The 20,686-nt window shown below is 38.0% G+C and overlaps 1 protein-coding gene across 2 annotated transcripts in view; it reads left to right on the top strand.

The window, feature by feature from the left end:
* The first annotated feature begins 5,836 nt into the window (after positions 1-5,836).
* The window catches only part of crppa (CDP-L-ribitol pyrophosphorylase A), a 53,666-nt gene continuing 38,816 nt past the window's right edge, over positions 5,837-20,686 (top strand). Inside the window, exons 1-5 of one of the 2 annotated variants that reach the window (XM_088600445.1) lie at positions 5,837-6,300; positions 7,154-7,430; positions 9,993-10,142; positions 16,576-16,680; positions 19,014-19,059. In XM_088600445.1, the coding sequence (XP_088456571.1) occupies positions 6,071-6,300; positions 7,154-7,430; positions 9,993-10,142; positions 16,576-16,680; positions 19,014-19,059 (808 nt within the window). In that variant the 5' untranslated portion in view covers positions 5,837-6,070. The remainder of the gene's footprint in view (positions 6,301-7,153; positions 7,431-9,992; positions 10,143-16,575; positions 16,681-19,013; positions 19,060-20,686) is intronic. The other variant, XM_088600444.1, reaches the window with a different exon arrangement.

Genomic DNA, 20,686 nt, shown 5'->3' on the forward strand with positions numbered 1-20,686 from the left:
TGGTCATAGGAGACATTGAAATGTTGGTGGACCTCGACCTGTCTTGACCATCCGCAAACTACTGCTGATCTTTAGCACAGTATTCACATTCTTCACTTATACAGTAGCCAGCTGTTCGCCATGTGTAGGCTGTTGGTAAGAGTGTAGACAGATATGGAGGTGAGTAATGAGATGAGTTACTCTTGGTCAGCAGAATATGGCTTTTTTCTCTAAATTGACCTTGATAATTCTTGCAGATTTTTTCACATTGGATTTTCAGTTACACATTGAATACATCTCGCACATGTTTTATTAACATGAGTTAGTTTAAATAAATTAAAACATTGCAAAAATATTTTAAAATAGTTGTGATTATTTTTGTAAATAAATATCTTATATCTTCAATATGCAAATAGAATACTTTATCTTAAAATGGTTTATCATTAATTACCCACATGTGACCATATGATGATTTAGACACCTTAAGTACCAATCTTGTTTTTCTACACTAAAAGTCAAGGCAATGTGTCCCAGTTGAAAATAAAACATAAATACCGTGAAAAACATACTGTACATTGTCAATTATTGGGCTACTCTGTATCCCTCTCTGGATACTCTCTGCTGCAGCCTGAATCGCAAGTAATTGCTCCTGCATAAGGAAAATTGCATTCATCAACAAAACTGACTGATTTACATGCTGGGGATTAGAGAAGCATAATTTGTCCTTCTTTGTTATGTAAATTGTATGCAAAACAACGCAATTCTATGTACTGTGCAGTATACAGTATATTAAATCATACTTTGTGCATAATTATGTGGATGCATAATTACTGTATAACAATTCTCCAAGGAGTCACTAATTTCACATTTCATTTTAAAATATTCAGGATGATTTCATCTTCTCATGCAATGCAGTTTCCCATGGCAGCAACTCTGCAAATTACACAGGACTGACCGTGCACTCTGAATTCTGGTATGATATGATTTGGGAGGAAAAAAAAATTCATCCATCCGTTTTCTAAATACCCTTCCTATTCCAAATTCATAATGTGAAGTCATCCACAGAAGGTGGAAAAATATTATAAGAGCAGTGATTCTCAACCTTTTTGTACCAGAGACTGGCTCCTTATGACCTCCTCCTCTGAGGACCACTTGGAGTACATTAAAAAACAGACCACAGCAAGAATACAGTTTAATTGGGAATGGGGGATTGGTGCGGTGGCTCTGTGGCTCAGGATCTGCGCCTGTGGCTGGAAGGTTGCCAGTTCAAATCCTGCAGCTGGTAGAGGAATCCTACTCTGTTGGGCCCCTGAGCAAGGCCCTGAACCCCAGCTGCTCCAGGGGTGCTGTATAAATGGCTGACCCTGTGCTCTGACCCCAAGCTTCTCTCTCTGCCTGTGTGTCTCATGGGGAGCAAGCTGGGGTATGTGAAAAGACAAATTCCTAATGCAAGAAATTGTATATGGCCAATACAGTGATCTTATCTTATGTTACTTAAGGTAATGGGAGTGAATGGTAAACATTACTCAATGGATGTATGCCAGTCCACAGACCAAGGATTGAGAAACGTGGAAGTAGAGGATCTAGCAACAGCATTCAAGGCGATATTTAACATGGATTTAGAAAAGGTAGGTCTTGATCAACCAACCTGTTAAGGAGTGCTTTGAACAAGGAGCAGCACTAATGGACAAACAAAGAACGTTATGGTATTTTTAGATTTTCTGAATGCTTTTAATAAAAGTTCCTTCTGAAAGATTATTAGAAAACATGCAATTAGTGGAATTCCACATGTATCTTTAATAAGAAGAATCTACTTGATATTGCTCCTTTCATGAAACATCATCTCAAAGTGCTTTACAATTGAACAAAAGAGAGAGGTACAGAAAAATTAAGACACTATTAAACAGAATCAGATGCAAGAATCACAAAAGAGAAGCTAGAGTTTTAAGACGGGTTTTTAAAAGTGAGGACTGCAGATTGTATGTGAGCTGGGAGATCATTCCAGGGACCTGGAGCAAAAGAACAGACTCAGAGAACCACAGTGTTCAGAGCACAGAGCTGGGAATGACAGGAGGTCACAGTCTGGACAGTACCAAAAACACGTGGATGTGCACTGTGCAGGAAGTGACAGCTCACTGATGCGGCCAGCAGCCAAACCTTAAGGTCAGTAGCAGTATTTTGATTTTTATTCTCAAACACACAATGTAAAGAAGTTAAAACTGGTGATATAGGCTCATGCATTATTACTTTAGCTAAGACCTGAGAAGCCGAGTACTGAACACGCTGCAACACGTTAAGAAGGTTTGAATACACCAGCAATAACTGCATTACAATGGAGAAGAGAAGGGAGCATGCTTTTGTTTTTTGCATCAGAAAGGGAAAGAGGTGAGCAATGTCATGAAGGTGAAAAGATGCCTTAACACCATTATTAACATAAAAGTTCAAATGCAAAGCTCTGATCAACAATCACACCAAGACTCCTGACCTGAAACTGGGACTGATTCCAGAGCCTTCAACTTTGAAGTTGATCAAAGGTGGCATACAAATCTCTGAACTGGCTTCATCAATCTGTTCTCCTCCCCACTGAGAGCTGGTGTGAGGTGAGCATGCTAGCACACTATAGCTGCCATCATATCATCCAAGTGGAGCTGCACACTGGTGGTGGAGGAGGGGAGTCCCCATTACCTGTAAAGTGCTTTGAGTGGAGTGTCCAGAAAAGTGATACAGTATATAAGTGTAAGGAATTATTATAAGATAAATCTCATCTCGTGACAAGTTTGTCTTTGTCATTATTTAGTAAACACAAAACTCAGCCAGCATTCAAAAGCCTTGTGTGAAAAATTAAGTGTGGTCAGTAAACCCCCTTAGCAGCAATAATGTGAAGTGAATGTTTCCTGCAAGAGTTTATCAGTCTCTCACATCACCCGAGAGAAATTCTGTCCCACCCCTCCTTCCAAAACTGCTTCAGATCAGTGATGTTTGAAGGCAACTTTCTTTAGGTCTCAAAACAAGCATATCAGTGGGCTTAAGGTCTGGTAGTTGTAGTGTTTCGTTTTTGCCAAACATGTTGTTTTGCGTTATGGCCAAGGAATTCCACTTTGATCTCATCTGTATAAAGGACATTGATTGAAACGTTTTGTGGTTCATTCAGATGCTGCTTTAAAAACCTAAGCCATGTGACAATTTCTTGTCAGAGAGAAGGGGTTTTCTCCTAGCTACTGTTCCCCAAAAGCTCTTCTTGTTCAGTCTTTACCTAATGTCAGAATAATGAATTCTAATGTTTACTGTATTGACAGACGCCTGTAGATCCCAAGATGTAGTTTTAGGGTTCATTGCAATGTCTACAAGTCTGGACGTGGAGTGTATTTTCTGGGATGCCAAGTCCTGGGTAGACTGGCAACTATCTTGAACTTTCTCTATTGGCTTTATAGCTCTTCCCAGACTGCAATAATTCTCTCTGAGACCATCACAGATATTTTTTTTACCTAAGCGTGATGTGTTACCACAAACCTGAATGCTCCAGAACAAGCTGCTAGTGTTTCTGATTTTATATACAGGTGGAAGCACTTCCTGATGATCAACTACTCATGTGCTCATGTTTAGAAGCACCTGATACTAATAAACTTCTTAACTGATATGGAAGCAGTAACAATGCACTTACCTTTTCACACAAGGCTTCTGAATGTTGGCTGAGTTTTGTGTTTAATAATGACAAATTACAATTTGTTAGTGTTGTCACATGGGGTAAGAAACATGGCGAGGACTAGGTGAAGGCCAGATCTGTCTTAATATGTAAAACCATAGAATTTTAAGAGAGTGTACTTTCTTTTTCACATCACTGTTGATTAAAAAAAAAAACACTGGCACTGGACCATAGACATTTCAAGACTGGTGTTTGTAACTGGACTTAAGAGGTGATAAATTGTTGTAAAGGGACCACTGTTCTTCCTGATGTCATTGATCTAGAGACTGCTGTATCTAGCAAACTAGCGAAACTGGCAGAGTATGCCAGATTAGCAACAGTGCTCTTCATATAACATCACCTCAACAGACTAGCAAACAGTCTAGAAGCTACAAGGGAAATTGAAAGAAATAAAGCTGATTTTGGTCTAGTAGTCTATTGATATAACAACATTACAAACTGTCTATATGCTCAACTCTACAGGTTTTCAGATTACTGTCTACATCAGGGGGCTCTATCCTTGACCCTGGAAAGCCACAGTTCAGCAGGATCTATAAGCAGCTTTCAAATCAATAATCTGGAACTATTTAATTGTACTTAACTGAAAACGCCACCTGTTTAATTGATCAATTTAGAGATCATTTAGAAAAAAAACACAGTATCGTCCATCCACAGTATCGTCCAAACCAGTGCTTCCTAAATTGAAACATTATTTGCTTAATTGATTAATTGCTTAAACAAACAATCCTAATTGTACAGGTAATGTAAATTAAGCTGTAAAAATAGCTGGACTGGGGCTCTCCAGGACCAGGAATAGAGACCCCTCTGGTCTATGGGTTGTGAGTTTGTAAAAGATAGATTTAATGAACAATAATGTAAGGACTTGACTCCACCAACCCTGACATTAGGGATGGTGTCGATAGAGTGATGCTCTGTGCTGGGTTTCCATCAGGTTTAACACTTTGTTCTTTGATCAGTTTTGTCTCTTCTGACCACCAACACCTTTGTCACATGTTTACATACTTTTCTCCAAACTCCATGAGGGATTCAAGACGTTTTTTTCCTTCTGTACAGTAGATAAACTACAGTACAAGCCAGCTGTGTGGTACGGCAATGATATTGTTCACTCCTGTACATTTTCTTCCACCTTGGGCATTAAACGTGCTCATTTAAAGAGCTCACAGTGGCCTCCCTCACCAGTTTCCTCCTTACCCAGCTGCTCAGTTTGGTGGGACAGCCTGATCCAGACAGTATCTAATGGATATGATACAGTACATCTTCCACTTCTTAATGACTGATTTCACTATTCTCAAAGAGATATTTGGTGTCTTTGAAATTTTTATACACCTTAAAAATTATTTTCATACCCTCCTGCTTATATCTGCTTTTCTACAACTTTATCTATGAGTTGGTTTGAAAGGTCTTCTGTCTTGATTGTTGAATATTTTAAGCTTGAAATTCACCAGTTGACTGAGGAATCTAACAGAGACAGGTGTATTTATCCTTAAATCATGTGAACTTCGATTGTGAAATCATGTGAACCATAAGGCAGAGATCACTGATCTTATTATGTGACAGGTGAAAGTAATTAGGTTTGCCATAGCAAATAGGGTACAGTAAGTACTTTTGCAATCAACACCTTAGTTTTGATTTTTTTATGTACAGTTTTTAAGTAGACTTAGCGCCCAAGTGCATCCATTGTGAAAAGTGTCTATTTGGAGCGTTTCAAGTTTTGATTCACTTACAAATAGTATACAGGATATTATTTGCAATACAACTAAAAAGGGACATCAGAAACGATTAATAGTTTTGCAAGGCAATGAAGGTACTTGCTTATTCGTGCAATGAACCGAATAACTTGGGGGTTAACAAAACATAAAACTCGTTTCAGATTTGTTCTTGCATTTAATGATGCAACGCTGCCTCTTTTCCAGTAGTAAATATTTAAATAAAAATGTAAGGGCTATGTGGATAAATAATAGTTTGTGAATTTCGCGAAAATATGTTTTTAAATGTTTTCCATTTGCCCATGTATCGACTTTGATATAAATATAAAATGTAACGTACTACAGTGACATCGTATTGAAAATTAAAGTCTTGAGATTTTTATTGTTTAAAGACCAACCGTATATTCCTAGAAAAAAACACTGCTGTATCTTTATAAATCAAAGACAAATTAAATAAAACATTAAACGCTCCTCAAACCTCAGCGGCTTACTGTAAACCTGCGCTCCAGTGCGTTATCAGCTTTTCCCCGCAGTCCGTCATAAACGGGAATAGCCGTTAAAAGCTGTGCTAAAAAACTCGTCTGAATTGCAATATATCAGCATTCATTCTCAGAAAAAAATGATTTTGTTCTGCGTATACTAGAATAACCTTTAGAGTTACCCATTTATTTATATTTTTACCATGGAAACCAGCTCAAAACGAGCCAACAGGCCTGCTGAGTCCCCGGGTTTTCCTCCATGCGAAGCCGAATCCAGTGCCAGCTGCCTGGGAAGGGAGAGGATTGATTTCCCGGTTGCTGTGGTTCTGCCTGCAGGCGGCTCCGGCGAAAGGATGGGACTGCCAATCCCAAAACAGTTTTGCACATTTCTAGACAGACCGCTAATAAGCTACACAATTCAAGCTTTCGAGAGGTAAAACTGCGTGTACTGAAATCATTTATTTTGATCAATTCCCATTTTGTCTGACGTTTCTTTTTTGCTTACCTTGTAATCTTTGCAAACACCGTGAATGCGGCAAAAAAAAAAAGGAAATCGCATTTATTTATTTTCGTTTGAAGCAAAGTAGTTTAACTTCCTGGGTTTCACTGCAAGTTAATTTTACGGGCTGCAAGTTTGCACGAATAATGTTAATTGATTTAATTTATTGTGACTGTTCTCAAACGTCTGCAGCACATTCATTTCCCCCGTTTGCTCCTTTATTATATGAAGGTAGAAATAGGGTTTCTGCGTTTTAACAGTAAACGGTGTAATGGAGCACAACCCCCATTATCTTGAAGGTTATAGTCAGCAGTAAAACGGAATAAGGATGAAAATAACCTGGTCGATCTCTGTAGTGCACATATATTTCCTTGTTGAATTGACAGTACTTGATTAATTTACTGCACTGCCACAGATCCACAAGAGGAAATATTAAAGTATTTATCGTAAAGACAATAACACGTTAACAAAAGTTTTGTGTTGTCAGAATGATATTCTTCCTACCCTAGGTAATTTACAAATGCCTTGGTTTTTTTTCTACAAGGTTATTTTATTTCATAATGTAAAAAAATGATTTAAAACTTTCTGGGATGTAAACTAAGGTCAGTGTACAGTAGACTAATTTCAATCATTTTTATTTCATTGCAAGAGTTTTCATTTTCTGTTTTTACAAGGACAAAAACAAATTCAGGTTGCCTGATATAACATGTGATTCATTGTTGAGTTAAGTAAGCAAAAAATGCTTATTTTCTTCTTTTGGCACTTTCCCTCTCCCCCACACACACAGAGTTCCTTGGATTGAAAATATAATTGTTGTGGTGGCGGCAGAACACCTGGATTTGCTGAAGAGCATTATTCACAAACACTGTCACAAGAAAACAAAGTTGGTTGCTGGTGGACCAACTAGACACAGATCCATTTTCAACGGGCTTCAGGTGTTTGTGGAAAATGGATGCGATTCACAGCTGCCCAGACCAGAGGTTGTCATCATTCACGATGCAGTTAGGCCTTTTGTGGAAGAAGAGTTTCTTCTGAAGATCGCAACTGCTGCCAAACAGAATGGGGTAGGTTCCATACTCTTCATTGCTTTCTCCAAGAAATATAGATCCCATGCAAAGAGGGTTGTGTGGTTTAAATGTAGTTTGGACATGGAATTTGTGGATGGGAATTAAACGGGAATTTGGGAGAGAGGACACGGACTTTGATTAGACTCGCCTGAGTATAAAGATGGGTAATAGTGCTGAGGGAAGTTGCTTTTAGAAAAGTAATCAAAAGCTGTGACAAATTAGTTGTGTAAGAGACAAACACATGTATTCACTTAAAATTTTAAATGGATAAAATTCCTAAATTTTAAAATGATTCGCAGGAAACCAATTTCAGTTCAGCTGGAGTTATGTGATTCTTTGTGCAAAGCAATGTTTGAGTGAAGACGATGTTTCTGTTTCCTGAAAAGAGAACTCTAGAACCGGTGAAAGAGCACGGTCCATTATGTAGAATGTACTCATCCAGAGCATACAAACTAAATACAGACAGCAAAGCTGAATAGGAGAAGGACAGACTCTTCTGTTTTCCATGGTATTTAATTTTCCTTTTAATCCGAAAGGAAGTAATTCTTCTAAGTCTATAAGCACTTTACTGTGTAGGGCTTTTCTGTTTTATTCAAAATGGAAGCAAGGGCATTACAATCTCATCCCCATTTGCTTTCCAAAACAGTCATGACTTCACTTAAAAAATCTGAAGTATTTTAATCTCATAATTATCTGCAATCAGACTCTCTTTGAAGCTGCTGCTCCACTAAGTTTAGATAGGTACTGTGGACATTGAGAATAGACAATTCAGAGACAGAAAAAGTAATTATGTGGCAGAGGGATTCAATGCCTTACATTAATAACTTAATTAGATATTGGTACAGAATTCTGAATAGATGAGCACGTTTCTACCTGTAGGATATTCACTAGATGACAGGTAGAGCTTTCAAGCCTGTCCTTAAAATTCTCGCTGTGAATGCCTGCCACTACAGTCTTTTGACTTGTGTAAACACATTTTCCAAGCATTTACATGTGGTAACAATTCTGATGGACTTGAATGAGGAAAAATTAATCATCATTATTGTAAGCTGTTGCCAGACTCGGAGCGAAAGCAGGAACTGAAAGAGACAGTTCTAGTATGACTACTAACCTTTTCTTTAATTTCTGGAAACACTTGGTAATGGTATTTTTTTTGTAACTTTACGAAAAACAAAAACAACAAGAATTTAGGCAGTGGCATAATTCAAGGTGTTTTTTATGAAAGTTTGAAAGGTCAAATTTGGTTCTCATATTTCATCAGTTCTGTTTTATATTTGTATATTAATAAGGACAAAAAATGCTAATCAGTTTTCATTAAAACATGAAAACTGTTCCATGTGTTAGGACCCATTTTTTGCTTTGTACTCTGTGCGGTGTTGCAGTTGCAGAGCAATGTTTGCTTACTTCCATATCATCAGCTATCATGCAATCTTGCTGCAATGCGGAACTGTTTGGCCATTTAATTTTGCCTGCATCCAAATGCACCACTCTTCGTTAATGTGGCTGACTTGTACTGTCCCTTCTGTAGAATGGTAACTGTGTTTGTGAATAAAACAATTAATGGCATGACCTTATGTGTGTTTCTTTGTTAATGAATTAGTTAATATAGTACTGATTGCATTGTGGGTGCTGTAGCAATTGCTGTAGTTCCCCTTTGGGACAGTGGGCAGACTTAGTAAGACTTATCAGAATTCAAACAACCATTAGTGGTTTGAAGTCATTATCTTGGAAAAGGAAGTAATTTGTAAGGGGGTGGTTAGCTGGGTTCAAGCAAGGAGCAGTGGGTGCTTTCAAACTGGAAAAGTCATTCAGGACGTTTGTACAGTACTGTATGTTCTTCCTTCTGGCGTATTCTGGAAATGACTCATCATAAATGAATACCTTTGAAATGGCTTCCATTAGTGTGTCCTTAGTATCCCTGACATCCAGAGAACACTTAGTGTATCTGATTTTCTGTGGAGAGCTTATCTTACTTTCAGTTTTATTTCAGCGAACCTTGCTTCAATCAGTAAACTAACCTGACCTGGTATTCTTTCTAGCTACGAAACCTCTGCATTAATCAGTGATTTATGCATCATACATATTATACTGGAATTTGGAATTCTAAATAATTCAGTTGCATACTGGGAGTACATTTAATGATTAATATTAATTAGCAGTGTAAGAATATACTAAACATCTAAACATCAGTTTAGTCTTAATTGATTTGAAGTAAATGTGTATTCAGTTCCAGTATATTACATATCAGGAGAAAAAGTATATGTGATCAGTAAAGAGAAAATGTATATGAAACAAAATGTATCTGGAATAGAAAACAGATAGAGGCAACTGGAGAAAATGCAGGAATGTCAGTTTGAACTCTGAACTCTATAAAAGATGCATTGGTGCATTGTGTCGAGAGACAAATTTTCTTTAATGTTACTAAGTGTTTGGAAATGCAAAGTACTGTAAATGCACGCTCATGGGTTCACTTAATTTTAGAAGACTCTCTGATTGTCTGAAAGTGTGCAACTTAAATGTAAACCTCCGATTCCCTTTTGTGTGCATGTGTCTTCCCAGGCCGCAGGAGCTATAAGACCCCTCGTTTCCACTGTGATCGCTACAACCCCAGAAAGCTATCTGGACCATTCTCTGGACCGGGCCAGATACAGAGCCAGTGAGATGCCACAGGGCTTCTTATTTGATACCATATATCAGGCTTATCAGCAGGTAGGTCATATTGACAGTGCTATATTACATTGATTACAGATACAGATAATTGTTACTCCCACGTGCAAGAAGCTGTGTAAATCCTTCGTTTAGATTTTAAAACCGAAAGCTACGTTTCCAGTGCTAGGTTGGAATTTTATCAAACATGAGTAGAATTAGGTGGGTTGCTGCGTCAGCATGCGTAGGCTTCTTCTTCACACCTGAAGAAGGCTCCACGGCTCCAAGGCTCCACGGCCAAAACGTTGTGTTCTCTTTCTTCTTTTTTTCAGCATGGAATAAACCTATTACTTGTTCCATTAGTAGAATTAATCTCCTAATTTTAAGTCAATGCAATACGGTAATGTTGCAGAAATGTACATGTAGGTTTGTGTAAAAGTGAGTGAAATTAAGATAAAATACAGTTCTAGTGTGTCAGCTCCTTGAAATAGAGTAAAGCAGACAACTTAGCTTGGATTAAATGTCTGAATTTTTTGTATTGAGTTGAGTATTGTTAACAATGACAAATGCTTTGGGTGAAAACTGGGGGTATTGTATATAAACAAAATGACAGAAAGATTCACTTCGACCTGTGTTGCCACGCAATAAGGGAATTTGTGTAGCTAAGCATATCATACACCAGCTTGAAAAGCAAGCTAAACTGTAGTTCCCAGCTATTAATTGACTGCTGAAGTGAGTCCCGGTAGATGAAAGCTCAAAATTATTGCCATGTGGAGCCTAGGTATTCAGCGGGAAGCACTAATGACATGATATAAATAAGATCAAACGTGCCGAGATGGGAAGACACCAGTTCCCTGCTCTGTGTCATTTATAACTTACTGGGAATGTTATAAGTTTTACAGTTTTACTTCTGCACTGTCGAAGACAAGCGAAGAAACAGTCAAGAAATTAACTTAATTATAGTTTTGAAATGAAAGGGAAAAGAAAAGGTTTTGTGTGATGTTAGGATTGACGCGAGTCCTTAAACCCTGAAGCCTTAACAGGGAGGAAATCTTGGTTAACCACCAGAGTTCTTCAAACGAAGGGTTGCTGCAGTACTTGTACAAAATTCAAACAAAATGCAGGCTACAATCAGAACTAGAACATAATCAGAACGGCATGAAAGAAGTAATCTGTTTGACTTGCTTTTAGTTTGCATTAACATACAGTACTTTTAATCATCCGTCCATTTTCGAACCGCATTTTCCAGTTCAGGGCTGTGGGGGAAGCCGAAGGCGGGGTACACCCTAGACGGGACGCCAGTCCATCGCAGGACAGACAGGCACTAACCCAGGCACGCATCAGGGGCAGTTTTCCCAGAAGCCCGTTAAATTGGATATAGCTATCCTACAGAGATACAGAGATCTGCATGGAGTACTGACATACAGAAGACATGATGGATGGATTAATACCCTCATTCATTTATTTCTGTATGATGTGAGCCAGTTGACCTTTGACCCCTAGAGGTTTTTTTTCTCCTTACTCAGGAGTTTCTGGTTCCTCTCCTCCGTTGTCTTCTGGTCTTTTCTGTTTTGTATTCACAACATGTACGGTACGGTCACGTGCATTGTTAAGCGCCTTAGGGGCAACCTTGTTGTGAAAGGCGCCATATAAAAATCAGTTGAATTGAATTGAATTAAAATACCAGTATATTTTTGCACTGTGGAAATGGGAGTACCCAGAAGAAACCCACACCTACAAACTCTCTGCAGATAGCAGCCCCGGTCCATAGTGCTGGGTGGCAGCAATGCCAACCACTGTGCATGCTGTCCTTACTTTTAATCCAACAGGCTTTGATAGACACTGTTAACTTATTTGTTATTACACAGCAGGTTAATCTGAGGGTAGCTCAAAAGGACACATTTGTTGGGATGTGAAAAGCAAGTTGATTTTCATTAAAATAATGATAATAAACCAAGATGCAACAACCTGTTTTGCTGCTTTATGTGTTTAAACTGCAAAAAGTTACTTTACAAGCACAACAAAGATGTTTTCTGTAGCTTGCATGCTATCTGAAAACCAACGACTACATTTTTAACTTCCAAGAAATATTTTTCTTCAAATATCCATTATATTATTGAGGAATATTTCCTAACTTTGTTGCTATTAATTATTTGAGAACTGTAGCATTAGTCTTTATATTTCACAATTAAAACCTACTAGTAGTGAAGCGTTTATAACAGAGGATCAGGAGGAGGGTTGGATCCTAATCTCGCACAGTTCCGCTCACCTGCGTACTGTATGTACTGTAAGTCTCGTACCCATGTCTTCCTTTTGTATATTACTCTTGCATTCCACACCCCCTCTGCGTGTACCCCTGCAGCAAACCTCCCTATACAGTAGCTTCATCCTCACAGTACTGAGGGCGGGTTTGGGGTCAGGGCCTCCCTCAGCTAGGTGAGTCATGCCAGATGCTCAAAAATAGAATTCATCCCTCTGCTGAAGTCACTGGGATTTAACCAAGCTACTGACAGGATAGTATAGTCAGAAACTGAAAGTAATAGAGAAGTTCTAGAAATGTTAAGGCTAGAAATGTCACAGGTCTACTATATTAAATATTATGTGTTAAAACTGCCTCATAGCACAGAAAACCCCTGTGCAAATTCTGAACAGGGGGTCTGTTTAAAGCAATTGGTTGCCTGATCGTCCTGCTATTAGGTAATTGATTAATGAAGCACTATGGGCCATCACTGCCCATGCCTTTGTTTTATGCAAATAGTTTAACATATTCTGTGCTGTTTTGTAGACCACAAATACAAACAACCATAAGGCTGTCAGCCTTGGTTATGCTTGGATGAACCAAAATAAAACTGAAATATATAATTTTTGAAGACATTATGCCAGTTCTCCTACCTTCCATTGTTCTTTTCTTCTCAACATGTGCCAAGAGCTGTATGAATTAATAATGAAGGTGTACAAGGTAGCTACATGCTCTGCTGTTTTTATAGAATAAAAATCGCTCATTTTTGGCGGAATATTACATACTTGAGCTGCAGAGCGGAGACTTGTATAGTTTTGAAAAGATTAGCTGTCTTAGAAACTTTCATTTAGGCCTGTGTTCTCAGTGTATTAGGGCATAACTCTGGTAATCACTCTACAAAACATCATCAAGTCTGAAGAAGGGGTCAGGAAGAGGACTGTGTTTATGAGCTTAGCCCATGAACAGGGTTTGAACTGTTTGGTTTAGTCCTTTGAAGTTACTCTGAATCAAGTATTTATTTTTTAATGTGAAGAAAGTACAGCTCATATATCAAAATGAAGAAAATACCAGAACTGTACTGTAGGACCCTTTCTTATACAAAGAGTGTTGGGAAGCCTGAAGCAACTGCTTGGCTATCTCGTCACAGTTCGCATCTTGATGTCTTTCAGGGAGACTGCTACATTAGTGTCTTGGTTTAATTAGCTTCTAAAAACTAAAAAAACAAAGATGAGTAGAATAACCTGTTTGCAGCATTTGTGTTCTTATGCAAGATCTTGTTAGATGCAAGATAGGATGTTTACCTTTTCCTTAATTTCCAAATCATGGAAATGTTTTAGTACCCATCGATAATAAACAGACAGCCCATCTGAATGTTGTACAGCATTTAGAAAAACTGTAAACAGAACAGCACAGGCACTAGAGACTACTAGCTTTGCTTGTACTTTCAGTTCACACACTGGGGAAAAAAAAAATTAGCCTGTTAATTTGCAATTTAAAAAAAAAACACTTCATTGTCACTTTCTGTAAAAAAAAAAAGTTAATCTGACTTTGGAGCTTGTTTGTGTTTTGTGTTTCTCTCTCCTCCTGGTATACACCTAGGTCAGTGTGGACAAGATACTCTTATGTTTTGCCTTTCTGGGGCAGCTCTGTTGTTTATTGTATGATCAGTAATGGTTCTGTCAGTACAATGGCCTGGGTACTGTAGCTCTTTTGGTTCTGATATACCCATGTAGATCATGTGAAATGTGTGAGTGTAGCCTGGCTCTTCGGGTGTGTAATGCTGAAATGCTAATCACAGAAGAAAGACCTTTTGGCAGAATGAGTTACATTACAAGTGAGAATTTATTAAGAAAAAACAGTTTTAAGTTTGTGGCAAGCACCTATGTTTCAGCCTCCAAAGTGTCAGAATTTAAACTTAATTTGCTTATTACTGTTTTCAAACAGTGACTTGTGTTTCCTTTTTTCTGTCGCACCATTTAGCATTTTGTCATTTTAGAAGTGTTGTAATTTAACATTTTTGTTATTTATAGTTTATTTTTGTAGAATTGTCTAATTTGAAATGATCTTTAAGTGTGATAGAAGTACCAATTGATTTGTTCACAGAATTGTAGTAGATGATGGTGCATACTTGCCAAGTTGTACTCATGAATATTGTTGATCAGAACTGAACTGGGGTCACTTAGAACACACTTGTAGAATAAATATATGAATTATGCTCCAGCTAGTGTTGAGCATTTCCTCCATTCAGCAGCAACTATGTCCTCATCTGCTGATGCATACTCTTAGCTGATGAGCATAGTCCTTGACAGGCCAGGTGGTTGCTGCTGCCTCTGAGATGGGTCACAGTTGAGACACTACAGGGACTCAGATGTAGTTTTCTTTGGCTGTGGAGGTATTTCAGCAGTCAGGTAATAGCTTTTTGCCTGATATTTAAGGGGGGCTGGATCTCTACTTTTATATTTCGTTTTTAGAAAGAATCAGCGTTGCCGAATGCTTTTCAAATCACAGTAAAAGTAGAATGTGCATGGTAACTTGTAAAACTTTACATCACGAAAGAGACAACATCTTCACGTATGTGCAATGCCATGTTTTGCGATTGGGAATGAGGCAACAGAACTTACGCTGACATGAAGCGGCATTATGACATTGTAAACTAACAGGCTTGTGAATCTCTTTTAATTCAATAGAAGTGTTGCTCTCGACTTTGAGATGGGTTTGCTGACCAATATTAATTACTTGTTAAGTCTGCGTACAGATCATGTTGGAACGTTTCTGCGTTTCTGATTCTGAAGTTCTTTGGATGCACAGTTGCAGAGATATTTCACACAGAGAGAGAGAGACGTTTGCATGACAATACCGCACACCTTTCTTCAGGCGAATGAATACATTGCTGTAATGGCAACATTGTTTTCTTAATAATAACACTCACCGTGCATTTTCAGATCAAACCGAAATTACGTTTTTATCTTCAAATCTAAAAAACAATCTGACATTTAATACCCGTTAATGGTGTAAAAGTCTAAGGTATCCATCAACTCCATGCTCCGGGCCATTTTGGTTAAATTCTTGGTAGGGTGTATAAAAACAGCCAGTGTAGTGTATAAAACTTTGACATACTTGACACTTATGTAAGCACTAGCAGGAAAGAGACAATGAAGAGACACATAATCTTGGGATTAGTGTAAGCTTTTGTAGAAAACAAAATACTAGGGACTAAATTGCTTTAAGAGTTTTCAAGTATCAATGCATTTCACTGGTTTGCTTCTATATAATAAAACCAGGTACAGTACATTCCGTTTCATCCCTTTCTATTTTAGAAGCTGGGGTTTGGAATCTTTTATCTTTTATCTTCTATAATTGTAGTCAGAACAGATACAGTAGGTGTTTGTGGACCAGCTGTCATGCTCATGCTTTAATCGGTACAGCTGCAAAACATGAGGAAATACTGGGTTTTCTGTTTGTGCTGTGAAATTAACTCAACAAGGAGCGAGGTGATGTATGGAGTAATGATGGTCGGTGTTGTAGTTCCAGTTGCTGGTTTTGAAAATGGTGCACTTTCATCAGAAAAAGGTTTTAAAGTTTTATTAGAAGAGTGAAATGTTATGCTTTAGAACTTGACTCACAGCTTCAAGAAGCATCTGAAAAGACCTGAGAGACAAATACGGTATATATGAATATGGTATAGTGTACTGCTGTCAAACAGTACAGTAATCCTATTCATATATACATTGCACAGTATATATAACACACATTTTCCTTAGAATATGGTTTGAAATATTGACTACAAAATCTGGACCAAAATGTGCAACACATTTTTAAGCCTCTTATTAAAAAAAAGTGTGGTGGCGATATTAAACAGTAACACCTTGGGTGTTTTTTATAGATAACTGTACACCACAAAAATCTTCAAATTAGAAAGAAGGCATAATATATAGTACTGTTCTCAAAGGTAATTAAGATAGTTAATCATTATGTGTTTTATTAGCTTTGCAATTACTTCAGAGTGATCTTTTCTTGGTTTTGAAAGTGCAATAACCAGTTCTCCTGTTTCCACAAAGGATAAGCTGTTGTCTTTTTAAAAACATGCTTATCATGACAGGGGCAAACACTGTTACCTAAAGGCAGCTTGGCTGAACAGATCAGCGCAGACCAACATTACTTATGCATTTGTGTAAGAGAGTAGAAAAGTATGTTTGCATGACACTGACAAAGTCCTTGCCTGTCTTGTATATAATGAAACAATGTTTGTGTTCACAGTGCAGTGACTATGACTTTGAGTATGGGACAGAATGCTTACATCTTGTACTGCAGTATTCTGGCATTAACGCTAAGCTCATCGAAGGACCATCCAGTCTGTGGAAGGTAAGATGTACGGCATGTGTGCAGAAGAAATGCTGCAGTTTTGAATTTTTGATACACATTCTATACAAAATAAACACTTTGCTTTATTTAATAATATCCCTCATAGCATTCTGTGACCCTGTCATGCTGTTTTCATAGGTCTGCTTCCAAACATTTAGCAAGATACAAAAAAGTAATAAATATAAAATAGAAAGTTAAATAATGTACAAAATCAGGGACAATAAATTGTGCAGTGGTTAGCACTGTTGCCTCACAGCACTGCAGCCCTGGGTTCTATTCTGGACCTGGGATACTGTAGAGTTTAGAGTTTAGAGATACGTGTAGAGTTTAGCTCCGGTTTCCTCCTACGGTCCAAGGACATACTGGGGAGTTCATTGGGTTCTGGGGAAAACTGGCCCTGCTGTGGGTGTGTGGGTGCCTGTGTCTGTGTGCCTGCCCTGCAGTGTGCTGGCGTGCTGTCCAGGGTGAACCCTGCCCTGCGCCTGTTGCTATAGCCTGGATAGACTCCTGCTTCCCCGTGACCCTGAACTAGAGGAAGTGGTTAGGATGAAATGAACGGATGGATGGACAAAATTTCAGTGAAAAATCATCTGTTTTTCTATTGTTATTGTTTCATTTGTGTTTAATTTTTATTTACAGATCATAGTTTTCATTGTTGGGTTTAGCTAGGTTTGGGGGACATTAGATGAATGTATGGTTCTGCCACATTTATAGCACTTAGTAGTGCTTACATCTCCTGATCTCTGATAGCTAAAGCATCTTTAGTCTTCGCTTATGGAGTATCTCATCCTCCAGAATCTTGGTATTATTTACATTTTAACCTGATTTCAAGTATTTTCCTCTGCGTTTTATTGTTGCCAAAGCGTATTCACTTTCGATCTGGTGAGGAAATCTCAAACTGCTTGATTACCCGGTCAGCCTGATACACTGCTCTACAGTACCTTCACCGTGACCCAGGAAGGTTGATGATGCAGGTCTGGCTTCCCAGAGATGTGCATTTAGCTCATTACCTCCTGTCTGTCCTGTCTAGAGGTTAATTTCGCCTGGTGCGAGGAGACCCTCCCCCAGTGCAGGTCCTTGCTCCTAAGCCAGTCTCGCAGTTAGACCAGGCAGCCGCAGATGATGGCTCTGGGCCAGTCCTAGTAGTTTTCGGCCTCTTTCATGCCCCTCTAGGGCAGTTGCCGACACAGCTATTGAGACCTCATCTCTGTGCTATAGAACCTACCTGGCACTAAGTCAGATCATAAGTCATAAAATCATGTCAGATCCCCTCCCCTTATGAGCAATTTCTATAACTAATTTCCATTTATCATCAAACACGCGCTTGGTTTCCAGCTATTATCCTCTTCCCTTATTCCACAGACGTTGCTTGAGGAAAAAAAAAAAAGCAGATTCAGATCCAGAGTCAGATTCATGTTTTTACCAGTTTTAAAGAATGTTTATGGCCTTGGGAGCTGTACAACTCAAAATCGATTATTTGCCATGGCAACCTTAAACTGCATCTTTTATAAAAGGATTAGATCTCTATTGAGGTAAAAATAGAAGGCAAAACAAGAACTTTAGGTCTATTGGTGTTCATACAAGTACTGCATTACTGGGTATTGCTTTGTCGGAAGTGGTATATTGTCGTTAGCAGGTATAAATTATAATTAAAGTCTTTTTAAGGTCGTAAAGCAGTAATTGTGGCTAGGCTTTGCAGCATAGCATTTTTCTCAATGTAATTGTAAACTATAATTGTTGGAAAGGTACAAATATAGTCTCAGATCCTATGCATGTGGGAAAAAGGCAGTTAATACATTTTTCATTTAGCAATGGTTTGGGTGAAGTGTTTGGAATTTGTGGTACAACACAGAGTTGGACTGGAGAGAAGCAGAGTCCTTCATAGAGTGAGCAGACTCCTCATTAGCAGTCATTACTTGGCACATCCTTCTCTGGACGGAACACCTCAAGACTCAGTCAAGCCATGGCAGATAGAATGCATGATGCTTGTTATATGCTGAGGTTGAAATTTTTAGATTGTCAGGAAGGTAGGTCAGCAAAACCAAGCGTTAAGTATCTTAAAATGCTGATTGCATTGCTGTGTGTTTAATGACCAACTTTTCTGTTTGTTGGGTTATATCCGGGTTTGTGATGGCAAAAAAATATTTAATGCTTTAAAAAAAAACACAGCTTAAAATATCAGTGTATTTCACTACAATTATATTCTAACAGTATTTTGATCTGTAATGAAATGTTCAAAGGCATCTTTAATTGGATTTTGACCTCTTTGCCTTATTCTATATATATAGTAATATTCTATCATATATTCTAACTGGGTTTTTCTGTTTTTTTAGGTAACCTACAAACGGGATCTATTTGCAGCTGAATCAATAATTAAGGGTATGTGTTTGTTTTTGATTTGCTGTTGTGTATCAGCCTCGGCTCATTCCATTTGCAATATGTCATTGTTTGGCGTGTTACTGTGTGCTGGTATGTTTTCTCAGTGTTGCAGGTGGCAGAAGATCTGGTGAATGCTGGTGAATAGACGGATACATGAAAAAATAAATTATATACAGCTATTGTTGTGACTGTGTGACTGTTTGTATAGTTTCGGCCAACGATTCTGAAGGGAAACACTTGAAATATTGTGTCCGTCATCTGTTCCCTACTGTTGCTGTGTAAAGCAAAATGTATCCGGATTCTACATTTGAATACAAAAGGGAAAAAATGTGGTTGGTAAATAAATCTAAGAGTACTGAGTGAGCTGAGATTCAACGTTTTTCTGTTACAAGTATTAAACGTCCACATTGGCCCTTGGTGTTGCATTTGGGTCCAGGCTTATGTGGGGGTAATACAGCAGATAGATGGGTTCTGTCAGTACCAACACCTATATGAATGATCAGCTCTCTTCACATGATCACCCATTAATAAATCGAGATTTTATTGACATGACTCGGCTACAGGACTTGCTTTATATTTTTTGCACTAAAAGGAAACTGCAGATTAATATTTCAGTGTTACTTCTGTTTGTTTCCAATTGAATTATATTATATGCTGAACATTTACAGTCTTTCGTCTTTGGGCTTGATATACTGTCTGCACATTTCAGCTCACTGGAATCCCTAAAAGGGCAGATTTCACCATCACCATTCTGGATGTAATTAGGAATGCAATCACCAATATCCCTTTAATCAGTGTTACAGAATTACTGTGTATAGTGTTTGGGGATTAGTCTTGTGTTTAATATCAAGTAATCAGTAATATCTGCAACTAAGTGAATTGATAAGTTAAAAAGGCAGTAACACAGGCATTGATGTTTACAAGAAGAAATATACTTAAAGCATATTTTTAATTTAACATCACTAACCTTAAAAGGACTAAATTAAGTTTCGAAATACATTTAAGCTTGTTCCTTTTACTCTGACCAAAATAATGTCAGAAATACTGTAAAAAAACGTATTTGAATGTTAACTGTTTTGTATAAGGTGATTTTGATATATGCCATTTTCTTTGCCAGTCTGATCAGAGGTTAGGGATTTTATCCTTTATTCAGAGGAAACTGTCAATTAAATAATTAATATATAATAAATAATTTAGTGTATTATATCACGAATCATATGCATTAGTCACAGCAGAGAGATTGACCTTTTTACTCTTTGGAAAGGGAAGAAGGTTTGTGCGTGTGTTGGGAAGTATATATGAAATTTTGTAATTTATGATTAAAATAATTTGCAAGTGATTGTGTTCCAGACGAGTCTGTCGCTTTGTTAGTTTTAAAGGCTTATGATTTATGATGGTATTTTGTGTGAAGCAAATATATAAATGCAGGGAAGGATCAGGCTTAATTATTTCAATAAACTGGGTTAACATTTCAACAGCTGGGTGCACTGTAGCATCAGAAGGCATGGCATGCCTCAGAACTGGCCTGTGTGTTCTCTCTGTGTAAACCAAGTTAAAGCGTTGTTAGTCTTGGCAGCGTGTGAACATGTTTACAGAGTGTGTCCGCCTGGGCACGTTCTGCAGGCCT

Source organism: Lepisosteus platostomus, chromosome 12 (assembly GCF_059453375.1).
Source record: "Lepisosteus platostomus isolate fLepPlt1 chromosome 12, fLepPlt1.hap1, whole genome shotgun sequence".
In the NCBI taxonomy this organism is placed as follows: Eukaryota; Metazoa; Chordata; class Actinopteri; order Semionotiformes; family Lepisosteidae; genus Lepisosteus; species Lepisosteus platostomus.